This window comes from Peromyscus eremicus, chromosome 18 (genome assembly GCF_949786415.1).
Source record: "Peromyscus eremicus chromosome 18, PerEre_H2_v1, whole genome shotgun sequence".
In the NCBI taxonomy this organism is placed as follows: Eukaryota; Metazoa; Chordata; class Mammalia; order Rodentia; family Cricetidae; genus Peromyscus; species Peromyscus eremicus.
The window spans coordinates 7,815,569-7,841,401 of NC_081434.1; the positions used below are offsets into that span (position 1 = coordinate 7,815,569).

Consider the following 25,833-nt stretch of genomic DNA (forward strand, 5'->3'; position numbering starts at 1 on the left):
TTGGTTACAAACTGTATGGCCATGGCAGGCTTCTTGCTAACTGTTCTTGCAGCTTAAATTAATCCATTTCCGTTAATCTATACCTTGCCACGTGGCTCGTGGCTTACCGGGATCTTCACATGCGGCTTGTCATGGTGGCAGCTGGCAGTGACTCCCTCTCAGCCTTCCACTTCCCAGAATTCTTCTCCTTGTCCCGCCTATACTTCCTGCCTAGCCAATGGCCAATCAGTGATTTATTTACTGACCAATCAGCAACACACTTGACATACAGACCATCCCACGGCAGAGATAACAGTAGTTACCCTCGGTTGTGGGATGTAGGGAAATGTGGGGTAGTGGACTGGCTTCTCTAACTTAGTGGAACTATGAGGTTCGTCCATGCTGTGCCTGTTACTGACCTGATGGACATTTGAAGTGTTTGCAGGTTTTAGTACTACAAATGAAGGGACTACAGACATCTTATATACCTATCATGTAGACACCCCCTTTCATTTCTCTTGGGTACTCAGGAGTACAATGGCCAGTTCATGTGGTTGGTTTAACCTTGTAAGAAATTTCCAAATAATTTTCTAAAGCAGCACCATTTGGCATCCTAACTGGAAGTCTGTAGTTACATTTACTCCATATCCTCATCAGCTCGGTATTTTGGTTCCTTAACATTGTAGCCGATCAGGTGACTGTGTGGGAGTATCTCATTGTGGCTCGGTTTTGCCTATTCTTGTTCAAGGTCATTACAATTTTTTCCTCCCATGTTTCCTTGAAACGCTTGTATGCTCCAGCTCTTATATTTAGTTCTGTGACCCACTTTCAGTTAATTCTGGTTTGTGATGTTCACTAAGGGTTCGCTTTTTTCTGTACACAGATACGTGTTGTTCCAGGTTACGTGTTTAAAATACCTTCCTTTATTGATTGAAGCTTTATTAAAAATAGATTGACTCTGCGTGATCCCATTTCTTGTCTCTGTTCTGTTGCACAGATATGTGTATTTATCTTCCTACTGATACCGTACTTCATTGATTAGTATAACCTTATAGTAAGTCATGTAATAGGTAATGTATAAAATCCTTCAACTTTTTTTTCAACATTTTTGGCTGGTTGAGGTCCTTTATACTTCTTCATTAGTTTGAATCAGCTTGTTGCTCTGGCATCTGGTTTAGTGCTGAAAAGAGGCAATGAGCAGTTCCACTCCAAGGATAACCTTCTGCCCTTTAACCACTGAACAGAGAATTTGTTGTAGGTATTTCACGGGTGCCCACTGTAAGGTCACCAAAGTTTCCTCCTGCTCTTGATTACTCAGATTTTGTATTGAATTTTGTCAAAAGACTTTTTTTTTCATTTATTGCAATGATCTTATGGTTTTGTAATTTATTCTGCAAACACGATTTCCGCAATAGAAAGAGTCTTTTCAACTGAGACATCCCACCTGCTTTCCTTGGCCCTAAGTTACACAGTTCCTAGAGGTCTCTATAATTCAAAACCATCAGCAGAGAAGACCTGGCTCTCATTTTCTTCGTTAGGTTCCACTGTCCGCACCCTACGCTTGGTCTTAGGTAATCTCACAGCCCGACATCTCTGGTGTCTTTACACCTACCTAGTCTCTCTCCCCCTTCCTGTTCTAATCCGAGAAAAACCTTCCCAAAGAACACCTTTGACCTTTGTATTATTTTTTCTTCTAACATAGTCCACCTCTGACCCTTCAGCTCCCCAGAATAAGGTTCCTCCCCTCAATGGACAGGTATTAATGTCTCCCTCAGCCCGGCGTCTTCTACTTAGCCACCTCTCAGGCATGAGAGTTAGATGTGGAGAGACAGTAGGTATCCCCATCGGTACAGTGCCACCTGGACCCGCTCCCTCCCCACAGCCACGCGTTCGTACTGTAGAAGAAAGTTCATACTTTCTTCTTCCTCTTATATTTCCTAATTCTCACAAGACTGTAAGCACCTGACGATCCAAACTATGCTGTACTTTGTTTTCCCTGCAGAGGGGTGGGGACAGGCGGAGGAGGGGAGGGGACTGGGGGGGGGGCCGTGACACAGGCCTGGTGCACCTTCTCGTGAACGGCAGGCATTTTTCATGTATGCATTGAATGGATAGATATGCATTTGTGGCGGTCGCATGAGTTATGCTCATCTCTTATAAATCAACAGCCAACGTCTTGGATGTGAGTGGAAGGTAATTTCTCACTGTGCTTTTCCTGAGCACCCCTCCCTTCTCAGACCGGTGCTGAGTCTGCGGCGCTTTTCATTTTGAGCCATTAGTTTCTGGGAAACCTGGAGTCGTAGCAAATGTTTTGATTTTTAAGGAATAGTACATATTCTATAAACGACCGCACGTATGGAAGTGTATGGCCCTGAGATAGTTTTTCAATTTCTGAGTAGTCAGTCATGGTTACTGACAGTTTACTTTTCTGACCCTTGGCAGGGGGATCCAAATATTCTTTGGGGAAGGGGGCGTTGGGGGGGTGGTGAACAAAGGGGGTTTGCATTTGATACAGCCGTTCCCTTCGCTCTGATACCGACTGACCCTAAGAGCTCTTGTTTTAAATTTCATAATTCTAGACGAGCTGAACTTGAAAATGTATCTCCAAAACAACGGCGCCTCTGTTCTCCACCAAAAGGCGGCGATTGTGTTGAGCATTTTAACTGGTTATCAGACCTGAGGCTGCCGGTTTGAAGAGTGAACTTTGGCAGGAGGGACTTGGCTCTCACCCCTGTTTTGCAGCTGGCTAGAATGTGAATAAACTTATTGAAAGAGAGACATATCTTCTCAAAGGAGGAGAGAAAGAAAAACCCTCAACCTCATAACCCTGCTCCTTTCTGCCTGCCCTAGAGCCTCCGTGTACCCTTTTGGAAAGCATCTTCCGGGGTCAGAGGTAGCTCTTACCCCTTGGTAATCCTCTTCCTGTGAGACGAGTTCTCTGTCACTGCTCTATACCTTAACACTGATTTTTCTTTCTAACGTCTCCCGCTTTCAGGGACTGGGCGAATAGCCTTTAGCTCTTTGTGTGAGTCAGCTCTCGCCTTTGGCTATTATTAGGGTTCGGACAAGGCGGTGACCTCAGTGGTACATGGTATACAGGTGGCCCCATGTCACCAGCACAGGGCCTGCCTTTGACTCCCTCCCAAGGGCCTATTGGGTAGCCTCCTATGGAGTCTCTGCAAAGGTTGCTTCTTTCTGTATCCGCCTCTGACCTCCCTTCACCCTGGAGCAGGTCAACTTAACCAAAATGAGTTTCCCTGTGATAAAAGCTCTCTGAGTCTTGGCATTCTGCAGAAGCACAGACATTCCACCAGTAGCGGTGACATCTGAGATTGAGGGAGGCCTTGCCTGGGGCTGATAATGAAAACAACGAACCATTCCAGAGCATCCCTTACGCCATGTTGCCTCCCTTTAAAGGAACATCCTGCCTGCCCTGCGTCCTCCATCTCCTCACTCTGCAGAATGAGGTAGCCCATGTCCTGTTTCCCCGTCCCTGCTTGTTGCTGGTTTTGCACTGAGCTCATAGTTCAGGAGTGAAGAGACTGTTTGGTTGCCTTGCTCGGGCAAGCTCATAGAGGACCGGGAGGGGCCATCCATAGTCTTACTTCATTGGGTTTCCGACGGGATTAGCACACAGTAGGTGTTCATTCATATTTGTAAAGAGACCAGTCTGTAGCATTTATTGAATTGATTATTAAATAATAATTAGTTATTAAACCAGCTGGCTTAATCAACTTCATTCCCCTTGAGTATTGGATTCAGAATGTATTCCAGAGATCATAGTAGTGAGACGGATCTGGAGAACTAACAGTTATCAATATTTGGAGAGTCTCTTGCCATAATCTTGAAATAACAATGAATAAGAGTTGTGTACCTTACCAAAAAAAAAACTTAAAAGTAAGAAGAAAATAATTTTCTCAACTTGATGTTGTACCTCCCACCTGTAATCCCAGCATTTAGGAGGTAGACACAAGGAGGATCAGGAATCTTTGTGTGAGTCAGCTCTCTGTCGTTGGCTATTTTTAGGGCTACTTAGCAAGACCATGTCTCCGAAAATCAAAAACTTTACATTTGCTTTTCTAAGGAAGCTTCCTCTACCCTGGCCTCTTGATTTTACTTTTCAGTCTTTTACTTCATTGTACCCTAGCTTTTAGAGTGTTGATGTTGGTGGCGTTAAGATCAACGTTAAGATTATAGGCACTTTGGTTTTCAGCATGCTCTTAATAGTATTTAAAGTCTCTCACTCAGCAGAGATGGGTCACGGGAAATCTGCCTCTCAGACGGCTCAGTAAGTGAGGAGCTTCTGTAAACATAGACTTCATAAAGCTCCTTTACTTGGTGGATTCTCACACTCCCCATTTCTCTCTCCTTCCTGCCTGCCTTTCCTCAGCATTGATTTACCTAATCTTCCTACCTGTGGGGAGCAGGATCAGAGCAGCTTCTGACCTATGACTGATGAAGACAGTGACCTCATTAGTATCTGTGACTTAGCATCCTCGGACATGATAATTCCAGACCCCGCGTTTTCCCGACTCACCCCATTCTTCTGCTTTCTATGGCCCTGGTAAACCACACTCAGGCAAGACCCACAGTGCTGTGCCTGCCTACCGCCTTCCTAACAAGAATTAGAAAGTGTCGTGCATTTGACACTCCAAGTGGAAGTTAGCTTCAGAGGACTCAGTACAGCGGGCCGCAAACAGAATTTGCATGGCATGACCTCAAGGATGGAAAATACATAGATTCCAGCCCTACAAAGAGCCTTTGCTGAAGTACTGTGTAATGCTAAATGATGTGCTTAGTGAAGTAAAGTTGCTAACATTTAAAAAAAAAGTATAATCTCATTTGATCTTTAAAGCAACTTTGAAAGCAAATATTATTCCTAATTTGCAACTAAAAAAAAAAAAAACAAGACAGAAGATAAGTAGTTTTATCTGGAGTTATAAAACCAGCAAGTGACAAAGTTGGTTGGGGTTCAGGCCTAGAGCCCTGTGCGGCCCAAGTCTGTATCCATTCCAGTCCATCAGACTTCCCAGTGCCACAGTGAGTGTTGACAGTGTGTGTTCAGACTGTTGAGGAAGTTGGGAGAAGGGGTGCCTCTGTCCATTACTAATGTCTGCCACAGGGGTCAGGGTCAGAAGCGAACCCCACGTACAGACAATGCCTGTCACCTCCTGATACTTGATTTGTTTTTTTCCACACAGAGAATAGGAAAAAAAAAAAAAAAAAGCAAAGATCTGTGAAGTTCTACTCTGTTGTCTTTGCACAGGTTTCTCACTTCGTTTCTCAATGAATGGAAAGTCCGTGATTCATGCGGAAACATATAAACTCTTAAGTAAAAGGGAACCCAAAGATTCGTCGCTGTCTCTGTCATCTGACAGACGCTGTAAGATAGCTCAGAGCTGGTCTTCTGTTAGCGTTTCCAGAGGTGATGAGACCAGGGACAGCGTGGGTGTACGGAGGATGCCATCTTTGGCTTCCCGCTAAGCCCTAAGCTATAGCAAACAGCCTCGATAATGTACGAATCTATGGTAGTAGTTCACATGTAATTATATAAATATATAAATGGGATATGAGAAGTGGTGCCGAGTGTTGAACCCGGGCCTCATACCTGCTTAGCCGAGGCTCCACCGCTGAGCTATATCCCTGGCCTGAAGATACCATGTTTCCTTGAAATTATCAACATTTTTTTTTTTTTTTTGCTCTGTAAGACATTTTACTAATTGTTTTTCCTATATGGCAGACACATTGTCCTGCCAACACACACGCCTTCATATCTGTCCATAGGAATGTTTCTTACAGAATCTTAGAGAAAACAGTTTTCCTATTTTCTTCAACATGGTGGGGTTTCTGAGTAGCGCCAAAATTGTTTTTCAAAAAATGAAATTTTCACTGTCCAGGGGGGAAAAGGGCACAGGCTTATTCACATCTAATAAAACAGATTTCAGAGTCCATTTCTTGGGCTCTTGGCCAGTTTTGGTGGGATTCCCCACCCTCTTTCTTGTTACAGTTTTCACAGCAGTGTCCAGGGTTCGTGGAGATGACGGGATCTGACGGGGTGATCCGGAGTGCTGTGGGTCCAGTTGGAGCTCCAGCCATGGTGCTTCTAAGCGTGCGGGACTTGAACAAGTTGCGTCTTCTCATGGAAGCAGGGTGTTTTCACGTCTTAAATGTGGGCAGAAACTGCCTTCGAGATCATTTTAAGAGTAAGGCAGTTAATCCACTTACCTAGGAGACAAGAGACCTGGGCTTTAATCTCCAATACCATAAAAAAAAGAGCAAACAAGTAAAGAAAGAATAAGTGGATGGGATATATGAAGTGTCAGCAAATAGTCATACCTTTTCTTCCTTTTCCTTTTTTTTTAAATTAAAAAAATGCTTTTTTGCTGCAGAGAGGGAACCAAGATGACAAGCCCTTGTTGCTTTTACAGAGGGCCCAAGTTCACTTCCCAGCACCCATGTCAGGTGGCTGGCAACCACCTCTGTAACTCCATCTCCAGGGGATCTGATGCCTTCTTCTGTCCTCGGAGCATAGTAATGGGCGCGTGTGCATACACACACACACACACACACACACACACACACACACACACACACGGAGAAAGAAAAAGCTTATACCGTACAACATGGTCTTTGGTTGCATCCCATCAGGCAGTGGTTAAACCAAATAAATGAACCCTCCTCCCTCACGTGCTCTTTGTGGTGTGTCCTTCCTGCCTTCCTGCCTTCTCTTCTCTTTTTTTGAAACAAGGTCTTGCTATGTGACCTTGAATTCCTGATTCCCCTGCCTCAGCTTTGGAGTACAGAAATTACAGGTGTGTGCCACTAGGCCCAGTTATATGGCTGTTCTTATAGACTTAATTAGACTCAATTCTCAGACCTGTTACAAGTCTCTGCCTCATTGAATAAATAAAAATGAGACTTGAGGGAAGCACATTGAGTTGCAACACAAGATCTTCTGGTGAGAAGTTAGGCCAGGAGTGCCGAGTGTTGGCTTTTCCTTCAGCTGTTACGTTGAGTCATGTGAAGTTGTTTTCTATTGGCTTTTTTTTTCCTTTTGAAGAATTTTTTAAAGAAATGCCTAAACCTCAGCTATATTTGAATTAAATTAACAAACTGTGGATTTGAGTTTGGGATCAGGAAGAAATTCTTAGAACAATAGCAGATGCTTTGGTTCAGCGACTCTGATGCCTGCACCCGTTCATTTAAAGTCAATGGAAGATACACAATGTTGGCCGTGAATCATCTCCCTCAGAGATTATGAACTAAGAGAACCAAACCGCGAGTTCTCTCTGGAGAAGGCAGATGTGCTGGGTCTCTTCACAGAGGCCTCATCCGGTGGTGGCCATGTGCTTCAGGATTTGTTGTGAATGAGCTGCTTGGTTGCGCCACATGGGCCAGTCATTGATGTCTGTCTGGCCTATTTGCATAACACATAGTGATGAATCCTCTTAGGCAGCTTTGGTTGTAAGAGAGGGAAACCCCTAAAGGTGGTATGAAAATCACACAAACGTGTGTGACACTCTGTACATTTTTAAGTGGTTTCTAGAGATTCTATTTTTATTTTTAATTATGTGTATGTATGTGTATCTGTATAGGTATATGTGCATCTGAGTGCCGGTGTCCAAGAGACCGGAGATGTTGGATCCCCTGGAGCTAAAGTTACAGATACTTGTGTGCTACCTAATAAGGGTACTGGGGGTCAGACTCAGGTCCTCTTCAAGAGCAGACGTCACTCATCTGCTGAACCACCCATTCATCTATCCCAAGCTCTGAGATTTTGATAGTGGTGTTTAATTATAGACTAGGAAATACACTAGAACTGTCTCTCTCAGATAACAGAATGCCTCAGTGATTGACATTCTTCATAAAAATGTATTAGGCAAATATTGAATGCATGCCTACTATGTGGCAGGCAGTGTTCTAGGCTCTGGGAGAAAACAACAACAAACAAAATAGACTACTACCCCCTCCACCCATGGTGTTATTGAGTAGGCAAAGTTTGATCTGAAATGTTAAGGAGGAAGACAGTAAGCTATGGAAATGTCCTGGGAATGGCCAACACCAAGGCTCTGAGATCAGAGCACCCCTGGCCTGTTGATGTGTCTGGAATAGAGGATGGTCAGAGTAACCGTTGTCTTAGGTGATGGGGTGGGACCCTCCATGGCTTCTTGCCTAGAAAGTACAGGTTTACAGTAGACCAGCATGGTGCTCTTCTGTTTGTAAGGGTCACTGTGGCCTGTGTATTTATGGTGACCCCTAGGGAACAAGGTCTCAAGAAGGACATTTTCCTGCTTTGATAAGTACAAACAGTTGGCTGACTCTCTAATGAAGTATATAAAGAATATGTGTATTCAAAACAAAAACCCCCATAGGAATGGCTAATGTTGATCAAGCTGAAATCCAGTTTTCATTATGAATTTGTGTATTCAGCAATTTTTGTTCACCACACGCTATTCAGTAGGCATTATGCGAACCTCAAAGGCATACTTAGTAATATGACACACAGACAAGATACAAGGGTTAAGATTAGTTTGGTTGCTAGTAGGAGTTCCCTAGAATGCTGTTTTGTTTTTAAACTAAATGTTGCCAGTCCTTGAAATTAAAATTTACCATGTCTAAAACCAGAGTTTCTAAGAAACAACCTAACATTGAAATCTTTTACTCTTTCGGGTTAGTCACTCAGGATTCCATACTCTGCCGTGCGGCATGATAGGTTTCTGGTTATTGAGGGTTATACATCATCCATGAAGAGCAGAAGCACAGTGTGCCAATCTGAAATGTGTCAAATGCTGTGCCCAGTGTGGAAGGCAGACAGATGATGGGGAGTGCGGATGACAGGGAAGACAGACAGATGACGGGGAGGGCCGACGGATGACGGACGGGGAGGGCCGACAGATGACGGGGAGGGCCGACAGATGACGGGGAGGGTCGACGGATGACGGACGGGGAGGGTCGACGGATGACGGACGGGGAGGGTCGACGGATGACGGACGGGGAGGGCCGACAGATGACGGGGAGGGCCGACAGATGACGGGGAGGGTCGACGGATGACGGACGGGGAGGGTCGACGGATGACGGACGGGGAGGGTCGACGGATGACGGACGGGGAGACGGGGAGGGCCGACGGATGACGGACGGGGAGGGCAGACAGATGACGGACGGGGAGGGCAGACAGATGACGGACGGGGAGGGCAGACAGATGACGGGGAGGGCAGACAGATGACAGGGAGTGTGGATGATGGAGAGTGCACATCTTCCTTGAGCTCAGACTTCAGGTAGAGGTCACATGCTTATTGACGTCTACCAACTGCAGCTTCAACATAGGTCTTCCAGAGATCCAAGAAGGTGGATAAGTCATAGGGAGACAGTATTTGTGGTTGTGTGAATGAGCATGGCCCTCATGGGCTCATATATTTGAGTGTTTGATTCCCAGGTGGTGGCCTGCTTAAGAAGGACTAGGAGGTGTGGCTTTGTTGGAGGAGATGTGTCACTAGGGGATGGACTTTGAGGTTTCAAAAGGATATGCCAGACCCAGTGTCCCTCTGCCTTGTGCTTGTGGATCAGGATGTAAAGCCCTCAGCTACTGCTCCGGTGCTATGCTTGCCTGCCTGCCTGCCGCCCTGGCACATTCACAGTGATCTGACTTCTTCCCACTAGGTCCTAATAAATATCTCCACTGAATGGCCACCAAACCTTTAACACATGGGCCTTGGGGATATGTTTCTAACCATTAAAAATGTTCATGTTTTTATAGGATTAATATGTACTCATAAAGAGTCACAAAAAATGTAGTATTTTTTTAATATATTCAGAGTTGTGCAGCCATCCCCACGGATGTAGACCATGTCAGTACTGCCACCTTTAGAAGTCCTCACCCATCAGCCCTTACTCTTCTCTCTCTCCCCCTCCAGGCCTAACCTCCCATTCTTTCACTTTCCGCCCTTAAAGATAATAGACACAAGTGAAATTCTGTTTGTCCTCTTGTGTCTCTTTTCTCTATTTAGGCATGGTTCCAAGCTCCAGTCATGACATGGTGTGTACCATTTCCTAATTCTCAAACATTATCGTATTGAATAGATATTCAGCATTTTGAATATTTGTTAGTTGGTAGACGGTTGAATTATTTTCACTTTTTAGTTCTGACGAGTTTTGCTGCTGCAAAGATTTGAAGGCCCAATGCTTTACCAGATCCAGTTATCATGGAGGTTATTGACCCATGGATGGGTTTGTGTCTTTATCATCAGTTAGCTGGTCCGAGTGAAGTCATTGGCCATTGATGGCGTCGGTGATCTCATATATGCTAAACCCTCTGCAAACACACTTTGCGGATCTGTTGCTCATGGTCAGGCCTCTGGCATATGCCCACAGCTGGACCCCAGAGCCACAGCTGTGCCTACGATAGGACCTCATGAAGTACCTGAACCGGCAGAGAGGACAGGAAGACTCACCCCCCACACTACCACCACCCTGGAGCACATCACGGCCTGGTGGGAGCTCCCTTTGACTTAGGTGTCTGTTCTCCCTAGCTCCCAGAGTCTCGGCATCTGAAGCAACTTTTAGAGACAGAAAGTGAGTGCGTGTCTGTTCCTGCCCTAACCCCATCCCCAACTCCATACAGTAAAAGGAAAACCATATGGGATCTGTCAGTGAACATAAGGGTGCGAGATAAAACATACTGGCGGAGAGAGACAGGCCTGGAGCACCCATCTGCTTCTTTGTTACTCGCCTGCCGGCTTCTTCGTGTGTTCTTTTTCCTCTCACCAATTTTATTCTGGGAAGACTGGCTCCCCACCCCCCACCCCCTTATGATTTAATCTTGAATGATATAAATGATGTTTAAAAAAAAAACCAGACCTCTCCTGAAATGATTTCTTGCTCAGAATTGCACTGGTATCCTCTGTGCCTCATTGGGCAGCAGGACTTGGGTGATAACAAATGCAATGGCCAGCCAGTGTGAAAGAGCAAGAGGAAGACAAAGGTTAGATGTCACCCAGACCCGAGGATGCTCAGTGTCCCCAGTAATGGGATGGCGGTCTCAGAGACACATTCTCTGAGGACCTATTTGAAATCTTTGAAGTGTGAGGCTCCTCTGGCTCTGAGTTTGTGCCCGAATGGCACTGGGATATACGGCACAGAGTTATATTATTGTTTTCCAGAGTCTTACTAACATAGTTCAGGACATTCTTAGTGGGTTAAGCTGTGTCAGCTCCTAGGAACTAGCATGGCACCCCGTGGTATTGTTGTGGCTTCTAGATTCCTTCTCAGTAACCGTGGGGTGGGGGTGCCGAATCTCTGCATGCCTCGTGTGTAGTGTGCCACCTCCCTCCACAGATGTGTTTAGCTGTCTGGTGTGAATCCTCCCCTCATTCCCCAGAAGACCTGGGGAACGAGCGCCTCCGCACTGGAAGGCCATCCCACGCTTGCTCCTAATTACAAAATTATCCCTTAGGCGGTTCAGACAGGCTTTCACAGCGGCCATTAACTATGATGGATATCCTTGTTGAATGGCTGGACTTTACGGGCAGCCTCGCCATGTGTTTAATAAGGTGAAGGTGCATCCGGAAGATGCTGTCAAAAAAAGCTGGGTGTGGACAGTGAAGATTAGTACCTAATTTGCTGTCCTTTGGTAATGAGAGTTTGCCAGGAGAAGGCCGATTGTCCAAACTGCGTTCCTTCAGGCACCGGTACCTCAAACTGTTGGCCTGTTTTTTCTAGATGCTGCTTTAAAAGGACAGCTATGGATTCTGTGTGTCCTTAAATGTCTGCACCACACCTCCCCCTAGGCCGCCGTGGCATCACACTGATATTTAGTAGTCTCATGTTCAAACCTGAGCTTTTCCCGTTCTTTCCCTGTGGTCTGAATGGTCTGACCATTCATGTGTTTGTCTCGTTCACCCAAAGCATCGGGCAAGGTTGGATGACTGATATCTCTAGTGTCTTGGTCCAGGAAGGTACAGCTAAACACACCATGCGTGAGTTAGAATGTCTTCCAAGCTGTCAGTTATAGGGCAGGATGCTTTGTTACAGAAGCTGGGGATTGCGTCTCAATGTCAATCACATGACCCTACCAAGATCCAGGATTCCATGTGCTACAATCTGCTTGATTGCACCTTTGCCAAGAAACCAAATACCATCTATACCAATCCTGTGGCTGGCTCCCCAAAAAAAGTCATTCACCTTTTCCAGAGAAATGCATTTTGGTACTTATCATTAGGAAATTAAATTTCAATTTCCCAAATCCAGTTTGCAACACGTATATTCCTTCAGGGATATAGTTTGTTTGTAAGCTGAGGACTCCTGTGGGGTTTTTTTGTTTGTTTGTTTTTTTTTTGTTTTTTTTTTTTTTTGGTTTTGCTCTGGATGCCAGGACAGATGATTAAACTTGGGGTGAGTTTTACTCTGTTCCTTTGTAGTGGAGCCCAGTGGAACATTTATAGCCAGAGTAGAAGCTCCAGAAATCCAACTCAGCTGGCACCTATCCCGCATCAGATTTAAAGACCCATGTCGGGAGGTTACTCAGTTATTTCATGAGGAAGCTGATCTGTTTCTTTCCATATTTGAAACCCCTAATTGTGTGAGTTTCTTTTTTCTTAATTAAACTACTTAGCCTTATTAAATTTATTCATAATAAACCTATGCTTTTCCAGTTATGATTCTTCTAAACAGGGTTTTCAGTTAGGGATAATTTCCCTTATCGATTACGCAGTATTAGGTATGAAATGGGACGTCATTTAAAACCCTGACATCTGCTCTATAGTATCGATATTCTCTCCTTTAAAGATGAGGACGCCGGTGATCACAGAGTTAAATAGTTTCCTTAAGGGTCACAGAGCTAGTAACGATGCAGAGGTGGCATTTGAATTTGGGCCTTTGATATCAAAGCTGGGCTTAATCATGCTAGTGCAGGCAGAGGACTCCATCAGATTTAGCTTCTGACTTTGAAATTTCCAAGCCATTTGCTTTTCAAACCTTCGAAAACTCCCAGCCCTTAATGATCTCTGATATTAAGGAGATGTGATTACAAAACAAAGACATCCAGAGGGCAGGCCAGCCCTGGTACCTCCGTCCACGTTGTTGATCACCTAGTAGACATTTTCCGTAATGCCTGTATGATGGGCCAACTTCTCACATCATTGATGTTGTAGAAATCGCCCTCATGATTGGCCCATGCATGGAATTGGCTTAAGGTGACTTTTGACAGACAGGAAAGCCACACAAACATTTCTGGAGGTGAACATTGAAGGTCTCCCTCTCTCTAGTCTCCCTCCAGCATCTTTCTGGGCTGAGGATTCCTCCGTGAATTCCACCCGCTGTTTATCTGATTCTTTCTCCGTGTTCGCTGCAGCGAACTGTAGTCTTAGGCTTCTGCCCTCTGCTTCAGTGGACTTCGCTCCCTGCTTTGTGCCGTTCTGCTAGAGAAGAGATCCCCTCCAGGACACTCAGGAAAACCCTTCTGTGAAGCTCCAGCTCTCATTGCCCTGCTTCCCAACTCTGTCGCCTCATTGTTCTCCATCACCTGCGGTAGGCTTGATAATGAACGCCTTGCCCTAAGGACGTGCACGCCCGAGGTCGCCAGAATGAGTCACCTTCGGATGAGTTTCAAGATCTTGAGATGAGCCGGTTTTTCTGGATTATCTAGGTGCGGCCGGTGCACCAGGTGGGCCTTCAGAAGAGGGGTACGGGGGCTTAGTGAGGATGTGATGGTACAGGTGGGAACGGATTCAATCCCAGCCCAGCCATGGGAGCAGGCTCTAGCAGTCAGAGGAGGCAAAGGGATGGACTCTCCACCTCGCCACCCTCACAGCACTTCATTCCAAGCCTATGCTGGTTTGTTTTTTGTCTTTGGGAGAGGGACCACACTTGAGGAATTGCTTCCATGGTGTGTCTCTGGAGCATTGTCTTCATTAATGGTTGATACGAAAGGGCCCAGCCTCCAGCCCAGTGTGGGCGCTGCTGTCCGCTGTCGGCATGCATGTATTCCTAGGTTCTATAAGAAAGCAGGCTGAGCAAACCATAGGGAGCAAGCAGTAAGCAGCTCCCCTCCAAGGCCTCTGCTTCATTCAGCTCCTGCCTTCGGATTCCTGCCTGGAGTTCTTGCCCTGACTTCCCTTGGTGATGTACTATGACCTGTAGGCGGAAGGGAACCTTTCCTCCCCAAAGTTAGCTTTGATTGATGTTAGTACATACTTGAGAACTTCACCTCCATGGCAGAGTCGTCATCTTCTAAAGTTTTTCTTTTAACTTAACGTTTGTTAGCAATTGTTCCTTCGATAAGAGTGAGGTGTGATGGGGGGGGGGCTGTTGGAGGAAAGTTTAATGAGAACTTTCTTTAAAATAGTTTACTGTTAAATCCACGTAGAATTTCCATGTGAAGTCACCTGGTATATCTAATTATAGCGCTGCAGAAATAGATAAAATTGGTGTGTTTTTTTTTTTTTCCCTCGTCAACAGGTTTGTGAGAATAGCTCCAAGGTTATTTTCCTGTTTTCTTTGTTTCACAGCAGAAGTTGCTGAGGGAATAGACTGAGTCTTGGTATTAATTTGTCCCTGCAGGGATGGTACAGATGTTGTCAGAATTGAAAAAATAGGAAGCTAAGGGTTGTGGAAAGCTCGGTTTCCTGTTGGGGGAAGCTGGGGGGCGGGGAGAGAAAAAAACAAACAAACAAAACCATCCACTGTCTTTACCATGCCTGACCTCGGAAGCCAGCTTCACCTGCTCATCCGGTGACCACAGGAAAGTTCTCAGCCTGCCCTTGCCTCAGTTTACTGAGCTGTGAAACAAGATAATAATGAAAGGCCTCGCCTACCTCGGAAGAGCCGTGAGAGGTTGAGTGAGTTCTTACAGCGTAGGATGGTGCCCGGCCTGTTTGCACTCACTGATGTTCAGCGTGCAGTGAGACACGACTGTTGTGGTTATCACTTTGAATGAAAATGTAAATCTCCTGTGTGCATCCATGTGCATCCTCCACACGCTCATCCTTTCCATGGTCCTACCATGTGGATATTTTATTATGCCTGTTTGAAGGACAAAGGGACTTGGGTTCCTTAGAGACTCAGTACTTACCCTAACTCACTCAGGTGTTTAGTGACAATTCTGGGAATTGCATCTAGAGAGCTCTTGCTCTCCAGTGAGTGTGTCCTTTCCCATACACAGCCTGAGAGATGGGCCTTCAGAAGCCTCTACCCTGTGGTGTACATTGAGGCCTGAGTCCCTGCTCACATCAAGGTCTCCTCTTTACACTGTTCTCCTGAAATAGCTCACCAGTGGTTCCTTGTGGGTAGCTTGTGGGCATGTGTATTTTAACTTGACCCCCAGTAGACTTGAAATGTTAACAGTTCCTAGCAGAGGGCTAATGCTATATTAAAATGATCATGTTCTCATCTATCTTGCCGTGTTTGAGTCTCAACTGTACCTCTGTCCAGCATGTGACCCTGAGTCTGTACCCTGCTGTATAATGAGAGTCATATTACTTCACTCCTAAAACAAGGAACCGGCTCAATTGAGGCCTTGAAACTGTTTTTAGATTTGGAATGTGTCATCTTGCTAGCTTTCAGCCGGTTTAGGGATAAAATAACCAGCTTCGGAGCCATGCAGAAATGGACTGAAAGGGACTTCTGTCTCTTAATGTCCTGTGGCCTTTGTCCACTTGTTAAAGCATTCCTCATCCTCGATGTAGAGCTGTTGACCTGTATATTGGGGACTGTTGAAGCTTGAGAGTGAAATCCTTAGGGGGGACCAGTGATGGTGATGCTGGTGTTTGGGAAATGTTACCAGTATAGCTCTGTGGCATCAGGTCTTCCACACGAGAACATGGTATATGAGTAAGTTAGTAGGTGCTAGAAACTCTTATGGATGGGATCTCACTGGGGCTTTGCACATTAGAAAAACATTTGGTTCGATTTCTTTTAAAGATTCATTTATTTAGTTAATTAGTTAGTGTGCATATGTGGTTTTTGGTTTTTTGTTTGCTATTGTTTTGTTTGAGGTAGAGTATTACAGTGACCCCTTGGCTAGCCTAGAGCTTACTGTGTAGGCCAAGGTGACCTTGAACTTGAATCAGACCTCCTGCCTCTGCCTCTGGAATGTTAGGATTATAGGCCATGCCACCATGCCCAGCTAGATAAATATCTGGAAAGAAATGAGGTTGAGGTGGAGAACTTGGCTAGCATTTGCAAGGGCCTGCCTGGGTTTAACCCCCAGTGCACAAAAGAAATGGGAAAGGAAGGTAAAAATCTCTAGGAAGTGACAGAAAACCAAATGGTACTTTTTCAAGATGATTTTCTGTTTTTAATATATTTGTCTGCTTTTTGTGTTTGCCCCCTTTGATTCTGCAGTGTAAGATTATTCTTAAGTTAAGAGAGCCATGTGTTTACTAAATCACAGCCGGTAACCAGACCATGTGAACAGTTGTGTCTTTTCAGATGAGCATGTTCAAATGAATGATGGAAAGATAAAAGTGCATTTTAATAGGTGTGAGCACCATTCCAAAATGAAATTGGGATCATGCTTTAGAACTCAAAGAAGTATGGATCCTTGGGAGATATATGAAGCTGCCTGAGGACTAAGAGACATAATAATGTAATATTAATAACAATGTGTTCCCTTACTGAACATTTTTCTGTGACACTCTGCATTTGAACTTTTCATATGCACCACACAGTTTAATCCTCATAGCAACTTAATGAAATTGTTTTCAATTACATTTTAATTAGTTATTATCTAAATTACTCAAGGTGGGACTCAGAATTTTAAACTTGTGCTTTCAAAGGAAAATCCCAATTATAGTAAGAGGAATCTTCACTTGTGCTCATCTGGGGAAACAAAGGTCTTCACAGAATTGTGAGCACATTCGTGATGAACTAGATTGTCTCAGCTGTGAGCCGCCACATAAATCTAAACCACTGCCCACGTCCAGGGTTTACTTCTAGGGTCTCTTTTAATGAGGCGACTTGGGAGCGTGAGAAAGAACGGGGATAATTTTGATTATCTTGTGCTCATTTTGACTTGAGGTAGATGGCCTAAGAGAAGAAGGTGTGCAGGCGTCAATCAGGGAGAGGTTTGTTGAGGGACAGTAGTCGGTGTTACCTGAGTGCAGTTCTAAAGACGGGGTGAGTCAGCCGGCCTCTGTGTTGTGAGTAAGGAGTGTGATGGCAGCCTTCCTTACCGGCTTCCGTTCTCAGGCTAGGGGTGTCAGGTTCAGTCTGGAGGAGGTTTCATGCATGCATACTCATAACTTCCATATAGCCATCAACCTTTCTGTTCTAGTAAGAACTTGCACGTTTTCTTCTCAAGGGTTGTCGTATGTTCTAATCTTTTCCTAGTTGGCTAGCTTTGTCATATATATATTTATATATATATTTATATACATGTAAACCATGTGTGCACACACGTGGAGGTCAGAGAACAGCTTGAGAGGGGTGGTTCTCTCCTTCCACCATGTGGGGCCCAGGGATTGAATTCAGATCATCAGGCTTGGCGGCCAAGCTCCTTTATCCACTGAGCCATTTCACTAGCCCTGTCCCATATCTTGAGTACATGCAAAATAGTCTTTGGGAAGTCTGGTGTCCAATGTAATAATCGCTTCATCCTTCCCCTGAGCTCTTGGAGGAGGGCAGTGCCGTAGCTTGTGCATCTTTACATAAAAAAAAAGTAGCGTGAGTCCTATTGAGCTAGTGGATGGGCATTTGTTTTAGTACAGGAGACTTTTCTAGACAGGAACTGCCTGGTGGGGCAGAGATGGTTGCTATGAGCTATGGAGAATTCCAAGCAGGTATAGATACGGGGGAATTTGACCGCTAGGCAGAAGCTAGGACCCATAGATGTCAAAGAATTGTCAATGTGAGGCTCTGTGATTCTTCTGTTTCTCACTTCCATCCAGAGAGGGAGGACTGAAAAGTTAACCAGAACCACAGATGTTCTCGGGGCCTCCGTCAGTGATGATGGTTAATAGGTTTGTACCAAATCGGGGTTAGCATCAACGGTATATATTCAAAGAAGTAGTTACGGTAAGGGGCCCTCAAGCCATCATCTGGATTTCAGCCAAACCAGGGAGAGCAAATGCCTGAGTAGAGACTTTTGGAGTGTCTTAAGTGCAGGGGAACCAGTGTGAAAAGTTTTAGGTAAGTTAAGTCCCTCTAAGTTACAAATAAGTTTACTTAAAAGTCAGAAAGTAATAGACGACCTAAATTCCAGACTTGCGGATTCTCATTAAAAGTAACAAAAAATAAAACAAACAGACAAACAAACAAACAAACAAAAAACCTCTAATATGACTGCACGAAGCCCTTTACATACCAGCTATCACCTAGAGCTTGGTGGCTGGATGAGGCACGTCCCCCAACTAAATCACAGTCATTCCTGTCCCTTGTGATTTCGTACTCTGCCTGTTTCTCTTATCTCCAAAGCATCTGGCCTCTGAAGAGGGTCGAGTCTGTGACCCTGGCTTTATCTGTAATGCTCACAAGCAGGTCTGAGACAACTAGTAACTATTAGTTCCATCCCACAAGGGGAATCACTACGCCGTGTGAATGATTTCGTTGGGTCTGGGCAGCGCCTTCCGCCTTGGGGACCATCCCCCTGAGTAACCACAGCAAAGAAGAAGAATGTATTCATCGTGTGCTGCTCTACTGGCATCCAGAGAGCCCTGGTCTAGGGGACAGGACTTGAAGTGCCCCACAGACTGCTCGCTCGCTCAGCTCAGCTCAGCTCAGCTCATGGTTACTTGGCACCTGAGCTGTTGGAAGCATCCAGTGGGGGTGGGCAGCAGGCGCCACGCCATCCATTCAGACAGCCTTCTGAATGCTGGCAGCCAAGAGAACATCAGCCGCGCCTGTGAGCAGTGTGGGTTCCTGCCAGAAACATCTAAACTTCAAAGGGGAAAAAAAAAAAAACAAAAAAAAAAACAAAAAAACTCCATACTGTGGGCTGATGTGCAAAGCGCTTGGTGTTACTGAATTGGGCCCGTTCGTAATAAAAGAAGAGGGCATGGAGCATCCTGTTGGACGCTACCTGAATTTAACCGTCTTCCACTCTGCCTCTGGGGTGCCAAGACTCGTCAGAAAGAAGCCAGGGGTGTTGAATTCACAGTCACGAACGGAAGATGAATACAAAGAATTCCTGTTTGGTCCTAGAGGCGCCGTCGATTTAGGGCTCGGCCTTGGAAGATCATGGATGCCTCTTAGGGCCAATTGTATTAAAATCGAAGCTGCAACTTGATCAATGATACTTATAAACTCAATTATTAAAGGGGTTGAAAATAGTAGGACCAGGGGCATCTTATAACCAAGTAGCTTCTATGTGTGACCTTGACATCTCATTCCCACGCTGGCCCAGGACTGAAGTCTAAAACCTGGAATTTGGTCAAAGCATGGGCAGAGCTTCCACACCTTCATCACCTGTGTGGGTTTCCTTTTTTAATCCACCCCTTTCCTCCTCAAATGACCTTTCTACATTCTCCAGCTCTCCGGCGCTCTTTCCTTCTTGGCTTTCTCGTTCTCTTTCCCTGATTTCCGTTTGTCCTGTCTCCAGTCTGTGGGCACGCTGTCTCCTGTTTCTTCTTGTCACGTCTTCCACCTCTCACCTACAACACAGGGACCTTAACAGAGTGGAGTGCATGGGCAGAGAGCCAGTGAAGAGAGAGGAAACGAAAATGTTGTGCTGAGAGAGTAGTTGGGGGAGCGGTGAAGAGAGATGGCTGGTATTTGGGATTTAGATCTGGAATGTTCTGTCTGGAGTAGTCCATTCAGCTGTCTGTGCATCTGATCAGTGGGTTTTATCAACGAGTCCCTTCCAGGTAAGAGGAGCTATGTAAAAGAGTAGGTATGGAGGGGCCATAGCATTAATGTATTTGACTCTGACTAAAGGTTTACAAAGAAGTTAATGTGTAAGATTAGACAAAGGCTAACATTAATGTAGTGTTTTGGGAATGCTGTTTGGTGGCAAAGATTTAATGGTTCGGTGGATTTACATCTTGTAGGACATAGGCCTTTTCAAAGCCCAGCGCAGGCTGAGCATGGTAGTGCAGACCTGTATTTACAACCCAGCTGAGGCAGGAGCATTCTGAGTTTGAGGTTGGCATGAGCCACAGCCAAGAGCCCTTGTGTCAAAAAAGAACAGGGGTATGTGCGTGTGTGTGTGTGTGTGTGTGTGTGTGTGTGTGTGTGTGTGTGTGTGCGTGCATGTAAAAAAAGTAAATCTTAAATTGAGTAGATCGTAAATAAGTAGCAAAGGTACCAGGTAGCTATTTAATATCATTTTTAATTTAAGTCATTTTAATTCAAATTTGAAATGTAATTATATTGAAACAGAAACCAATTTTTGTATTCATCTATTTACATTCCGGCCGTAGCCTCCCCCACATCCTTCCTTCCCAGTCCCTCCCCCTCCCCCCTTTAATCCGCCATTCCTCTCTTCTGTCCAGATAAGGGCAGGTCTTCCATGAGTATCAACAAAACATGGCAGATCAAGTTGCAGTAAGACTAAGCATCTCCCCATGATTAAGGCTGAGCAAGGCAACCCAGTATGAGGAGGGTCCTAAAAGTCAGTAATAGAGTTGGAGACAGCTCCTGTTTCTACTGTTAGGAGTACCATAAGAGGACCAAGCTACACAACTATTAACGTATGTGCAGAGTGTCTAGGTCAGTCCCATGCTGGCTCCCTGGTTGTTGGTTCAGTCTCTGCGAGCCCCTATAAGCCCAGGTTAGTTGATTGTGTGATCCTTCCCATGGTGTCCTTGACCCCTCTGGCTCCTACACTCCTTTTTCCTCCTCCACAGGATTCCCAAACTCCGCCTAATGTTTGGCTGCATCTGTTTCCATCAGTTGCTGGATGATGCCTCTCTGATTACAATTGGGTCAGACACCAACCTGGTCCCAGGAGATGGCCAGTTTGGGCTACTTATCCTCTGCTGCTAGGAGTTTAAGCTGGGGTTCTTCCTGTAGACAACTGGGAGGTTCCCCTGCACCAGGCTTCCACCCGTCCCCCAAATGCACCCCCAGCAGTCTCCCTCAGCACTCTCCTTCTGTGCCCCGCCCCCAACCTGATTACTTATGTTCCCATCCCCACCCTGTCCTCAGTCCATTCACGAAATATCTATTTCCTCTTCCTAGGGAGATCTGGGTGTCCCCCCATAAGCCCTCCTTGTTACCTAGTCTCTCTGGGTCTGTGGATTATTGTTATCCTTTATTTTACCACTAATATCTACTTATGACTGAGTAGACACCGTGTTTGTCTTTCTGAGTCTGGGTTATCTCACTCAGGATGATTTTTTTCTAGTTCCATCTGTTTGCCTTCAAATTTCTTGGTGTCCTTGTTTTTAACAGCTGAGTAATACTCCAGTGTGTAAATGTACCACATACTCTTTATCCATTTCTTGATTGAGGGACATCTAGGTTGTTTCCAGGTTCTGGCTATTACAAATAAAGCTGCTATTCACATAATAGTTAAGCATGTGTCCTTGTGGTATGATCGAGCATTCCTTGGGTGTATGCCCAAGCATAGCTGAGTCTTGAGGTGGACTGATTACCAGTTTTCTGAGAAACCACCACACTGACTTCCAAAGTGGTTGTACAAGTTTGCACTCCCACCAACAGTGGAGGAGTGTTCCCTTTGCTCCGCATTCTCTCCAGCATGAGCTGTCACGTGTGTTTTTGATCTTAGCCATTCTGACAGGTGTAAGATGGAATCTCAGAGTCATTTTGATTTGCATTTCCCTGATGGCTAAGGATGTTAAACATCTCCTTAAGTGTTTCTCAGCCATTTGAGATTCTTCTGTTGAGAATTCTCTGTTTAGATCTATGCCCCATTTTTTAATTGGATTATTTGATTTGTTGATTTCTAGATTCTTGAGTTCTTTATGTATTTTGGATATTAGCCTTCTATCAGTGGTGGGGTTGGTGAAGAACTTCTCCCATTCTGTAGGCTGCTGTTTTGTCCTATTGACAGTGTCCTTTGCCTTACAGAAGCTTTACAGTTGCATGAGGTCCCGTTTATTAACTATTAATCTTAGTGCCTGTGCTATTGGTGTTCGGTTCAGGAAGCTGTCTCCTGTGCCAATGTGTGAAGCCAATTTTTATGACACTATAGTACTTATAAATTCTTTCATTCTGTATCCTCAGTATTTTGATAAGCACATTTCATTCACACTGCTCTTTCTCTTCTAAATAAGTATAACACAGTGTTAAGAATCTGTTGTCTGATAAATGGAAAAGAAAGGAAAAAGAAATAATTTAAAAGAAGAAGCATTTGTTGTCCATAATTTGGCAGGAAGTGTCATTTCATTTTTGTAGATAAGTTAGAACTAATTAGTTATAATTTCATTAGTTAGAACATATTTGTAGCTTTCATGTCTAACTGTGAATAATCAGCCTTTGCTTCCAAATGCTGTGGGATGGTCTGTATGTCAAGTGTGATGCTGATTGGTCAATAAATAAATCACTGATTGGCCAGTGGCCAGGCAGGAAGTATAGGCAGGACAAGGAGGAGAATAAAGCTGGGAAGTGGAAGGCTGAGTCAGAGACACTGTCAGCCGCCACGATGACAAACAGCATGTGAAGATGCCGGTAAGCCACGAGCCACGTGGCAAGGTATAGATTAATGGAAATGGATTAATTTAAGATGTAAGAACAGTTAGCAAGAAGCCTGCCACGGCCATACAGTTTGTAAGCAATATAAGTCTCTGTGTTTACTTGGTCGGGTCTGAGCAGCTGTGGGACTGGCAGGTGAGAGAGATTTGTCCTGACTGTGGGCCAGGCAGGAAAACTCTAGCTACATCCAAATCATTAAATAAGTAAATAGAGGCATTCCCTATAACTAGTGAGTGAAGAGCTGAGTAGGATACCATTCTGCATCATGCTACGGCATTTGCTCTTGAATCCCTTTATCTGTGGACCAGCCTGCTCTACTAGTTAGCTTTGTTGATACAGTGACCATGTGTCTGAGGGACACAACCTAGACCAGTAAGGTTTATTCAACTGGCAATTTCAGAGGTGTCAATCATCATGGTGGGAGGGCCTGGTGGGGTAGAATAGTTTACATCATGGCACTGGGGAGCAGAGAAATGGGTACAGAAAGAAGCCAGGGGAAGATGTAGGACACATTCCCGTGACCTACTTCCTCCAATGAGGCTCCGCTTCCTCCCTGTGGCCACGTCCCAATAAGGACATCATATTATGAATCCATCAAGGAATGAATCTGCTCCTTAGGTCAGAGCTTTCAGGATCGAAGCATCTTTGAGGAGAGCATCACAGACTCACCCAGGGGTACACTTTCCTACTCACTAGGGTATCTCGACGTAATCACATTGACAATTAAATTAACCATGACACCAGTCTGCGTTGCCACCATCCAATCCAGAGCAAAATGTCATTGTGTCATAACAACTTCACTCCTCCAGACCCTCCGCCCCGACCTTTGCACAGAAGATCCTTCCTAAAGCAGCCCCACCTTGGAAAATGGTAGCTTTTCAGCCAGGGTCGAAGTCAGAACCTCTTTTACCTGGGCAGCATTTACCATTCCTTTATGCATTCTCCTCTCCTGCTCCTTCACAGGGCTCATTGCATGTATTGCACTAAAATGCAAGTTAGAGAAACCTCAGGAGCGCGTCTCCCAGCTGCAGACCAGCGACTAGTCCAAAGGCCCCAAGGCAGGGTTTTCTCTTGATGTCTCCAGAACCCTGAACCTGGAGGTAGTCAGTGATGTCACAGGAGCAGCACAAGTATTTTTACCTTTGGCCGTTCCGTGTTAAGTAGACATTGCTCAGTGACCATTATTGAATGGAATCTGTCTTCCTGTTATTTGTGGGAAAGCTAGGCATCCGTGAAGAGCCATAAGTACACTTGTCATTGAGTTTTCTTATCTCTAAAGATGAGTTTTCTGCTCTGGTACTTTGTAGAGATAAAAGAGTGAACAGACTATTCTAACAAAGATAGGTGATGTTCAGTTTTTGCCAGGGCCTACAACATCTTTAACAAGCAAATTTTTGTGACGTGAAGGTTGACACATAGCTGTGTGCAGTTTGTCTTCACTCTTCTCAGAAAGGCCGGTGACAGCAGGCACTATGTCTTGATGGTGACGGAATGGGAGTAGGAATTCCTCAGTGACTTAAGTTGGGAGCAGGATGCTGATATATGGCTCTTCCGATATCACAAGTGCACAGATGTCTTTACTAGAAAGTAAACCACTATATACTGTCACGTATATACATGTATATACAGCCATGCCACAGGGGTTTTCTTAAGCATCAGGCAGCTTTCCCTTCAGTGGACTCCTGAAGCTTGAATGAGGAACCCAACCTTGAGCATCCTGTCAGTTCACTGCTAATGCCAAAGCAACATTCAAGGGACAGGAGTGTGCCCCGTCCCATACTCCCTCCTACCCCACCCAGTATGCCCATCCCAGGGTCCTTCTCTTCTTCAGGAATCTCTGTGACTTCAACTTCTGGGGTGGTTAACAGAGAGGCTACCATAGCAGCATCCAGCAAAGCAGTTCTTACAACCCGTTGGGGGTCCGTGATTCTCATTCCCACCACGGTCACTAAGTCTCCAAGCCGCAGCATCATAACCAACTTCTGGGGAGCTTTGCAGAATTTCCTCCATTATCAAAGGTCCTTCAATACCCACATCCTTTTGATTGATCTTTTAATGATTTCTATACCTCCCCACCACCCTTCATTAGCAGACTTGAATGTGGCTGAGCCTGGAAGCAGACTGAATCTCCCTCCTAGAACGTCTTCTACAGCAGTTAAACTTAGCACGGAGTGCCTCCAACGCTTTCCTACTCACCAGGACAAGACTTGTCCCTCCAGCCTTTGGCCCAGCTCTTTCATCGGGAGTAGCCAGCCCTTCAGCCCAGTTTCCTTGTTCATAGTCACTAGTTGTGACGTCTAACTGCTCACTGATTCCTTGAATACTCCTTTCCATTTAAACCTGTGTCTCCTTTTCCTTTAAAAAAAAAAAAAAAAAAAAAAAAAACCGTGACATTGTTGGTGACAGTGACCGCTCTAGGTTTTCCTAAGACATGAGTCTGAACACGTTTAAGACGTAAGTTCATCTTTCTTTTCCAAACACTGTACCACCAGTAACAATAGCCATATCTCCTCTGCCCTGTCCTTAAATCCTGGAACTTAATTGCTACAACTAGAAAAAATAGATAAATAAATTTTAGCCTTTTCAAAAACCAGTGAACTTGGAATGTCTCTACCACCGTTTTCAGTGACGACGGCAATTTCAAAAGCTGGCACCGTGGATGGGGCATTAGGAATGTTCCATTAGCTCAGCACAGTACAGGCATCCTGTAATTCACATTTTTACCTTTTTCTGTGTTAATAAAGCATGGGGAAGCTATATCCCTGATCAAACTTTGTGACTTCAATGATTTCTAATTCACCATTTGGTGTTTTGTTTTTTTTTTATCCTTTCTTCCAGTCTTTTTCATTGCATCAGAAGTGATGTTTTTAATTGTTTTGTCTCCATTTGAAGAAATTACAGCCACCTATACAATTTTTTTTTTTTGGTTTTTCGAGGCAGGGTTTCTCTGTGTAGCTTTGCGCCTTTCCTGGAACTCCCTCTGTAGACCAGGCTGGCCTCAGACTCACAGAGATCTGCCTGCCTCTGCCTCCCGAGTGCTGGTATTAAAGGCGTGCGCCACCACCACCCGGCAACCTATACAATTTCTTTAGGGGTCATCCCAGCCTAGACCCTTCTTAAGTTCAGTAAGAACAGCATCAAGGGCCAACCTTACAGCTCTCCAGATTTCCACAGGATTAGCACCGAATGCCACCCTTGGCATCAGAGAGTGCGGGACACTAGGGGTGGTGGTGCCAATCCCAGCCTCTCCGTTTGTGTTCCCGGCAACAC

At 45.0% G+C, this 25,833-nt stretch overlaps 1 protein-coding gene across 1 annotated transcript in view; it reads left to right on the plus strand.

Annotated features, from left to right (window-relative positions):
* The first annotated feature begins 6,016 nt into the window (after positions 1–6,016).
* Positions 6,017–25,833, plus strand: part of Srgap1 (SLIT-ROBO Rho GTPase activating protein 1) — a 171,715-nt gene continuing 151,898 nt past the window's right edge. Inside the window, exon 1 of the mRNA XM_059245782.1 lies at positions 6,017–6,182. Within this exon, the coding sequence (XP_059101765.1) occupies positions 6,017–6,182 (166 nt within the window). The remainder of the gene's footprint in view (positions 6,183–25,833) is intronic.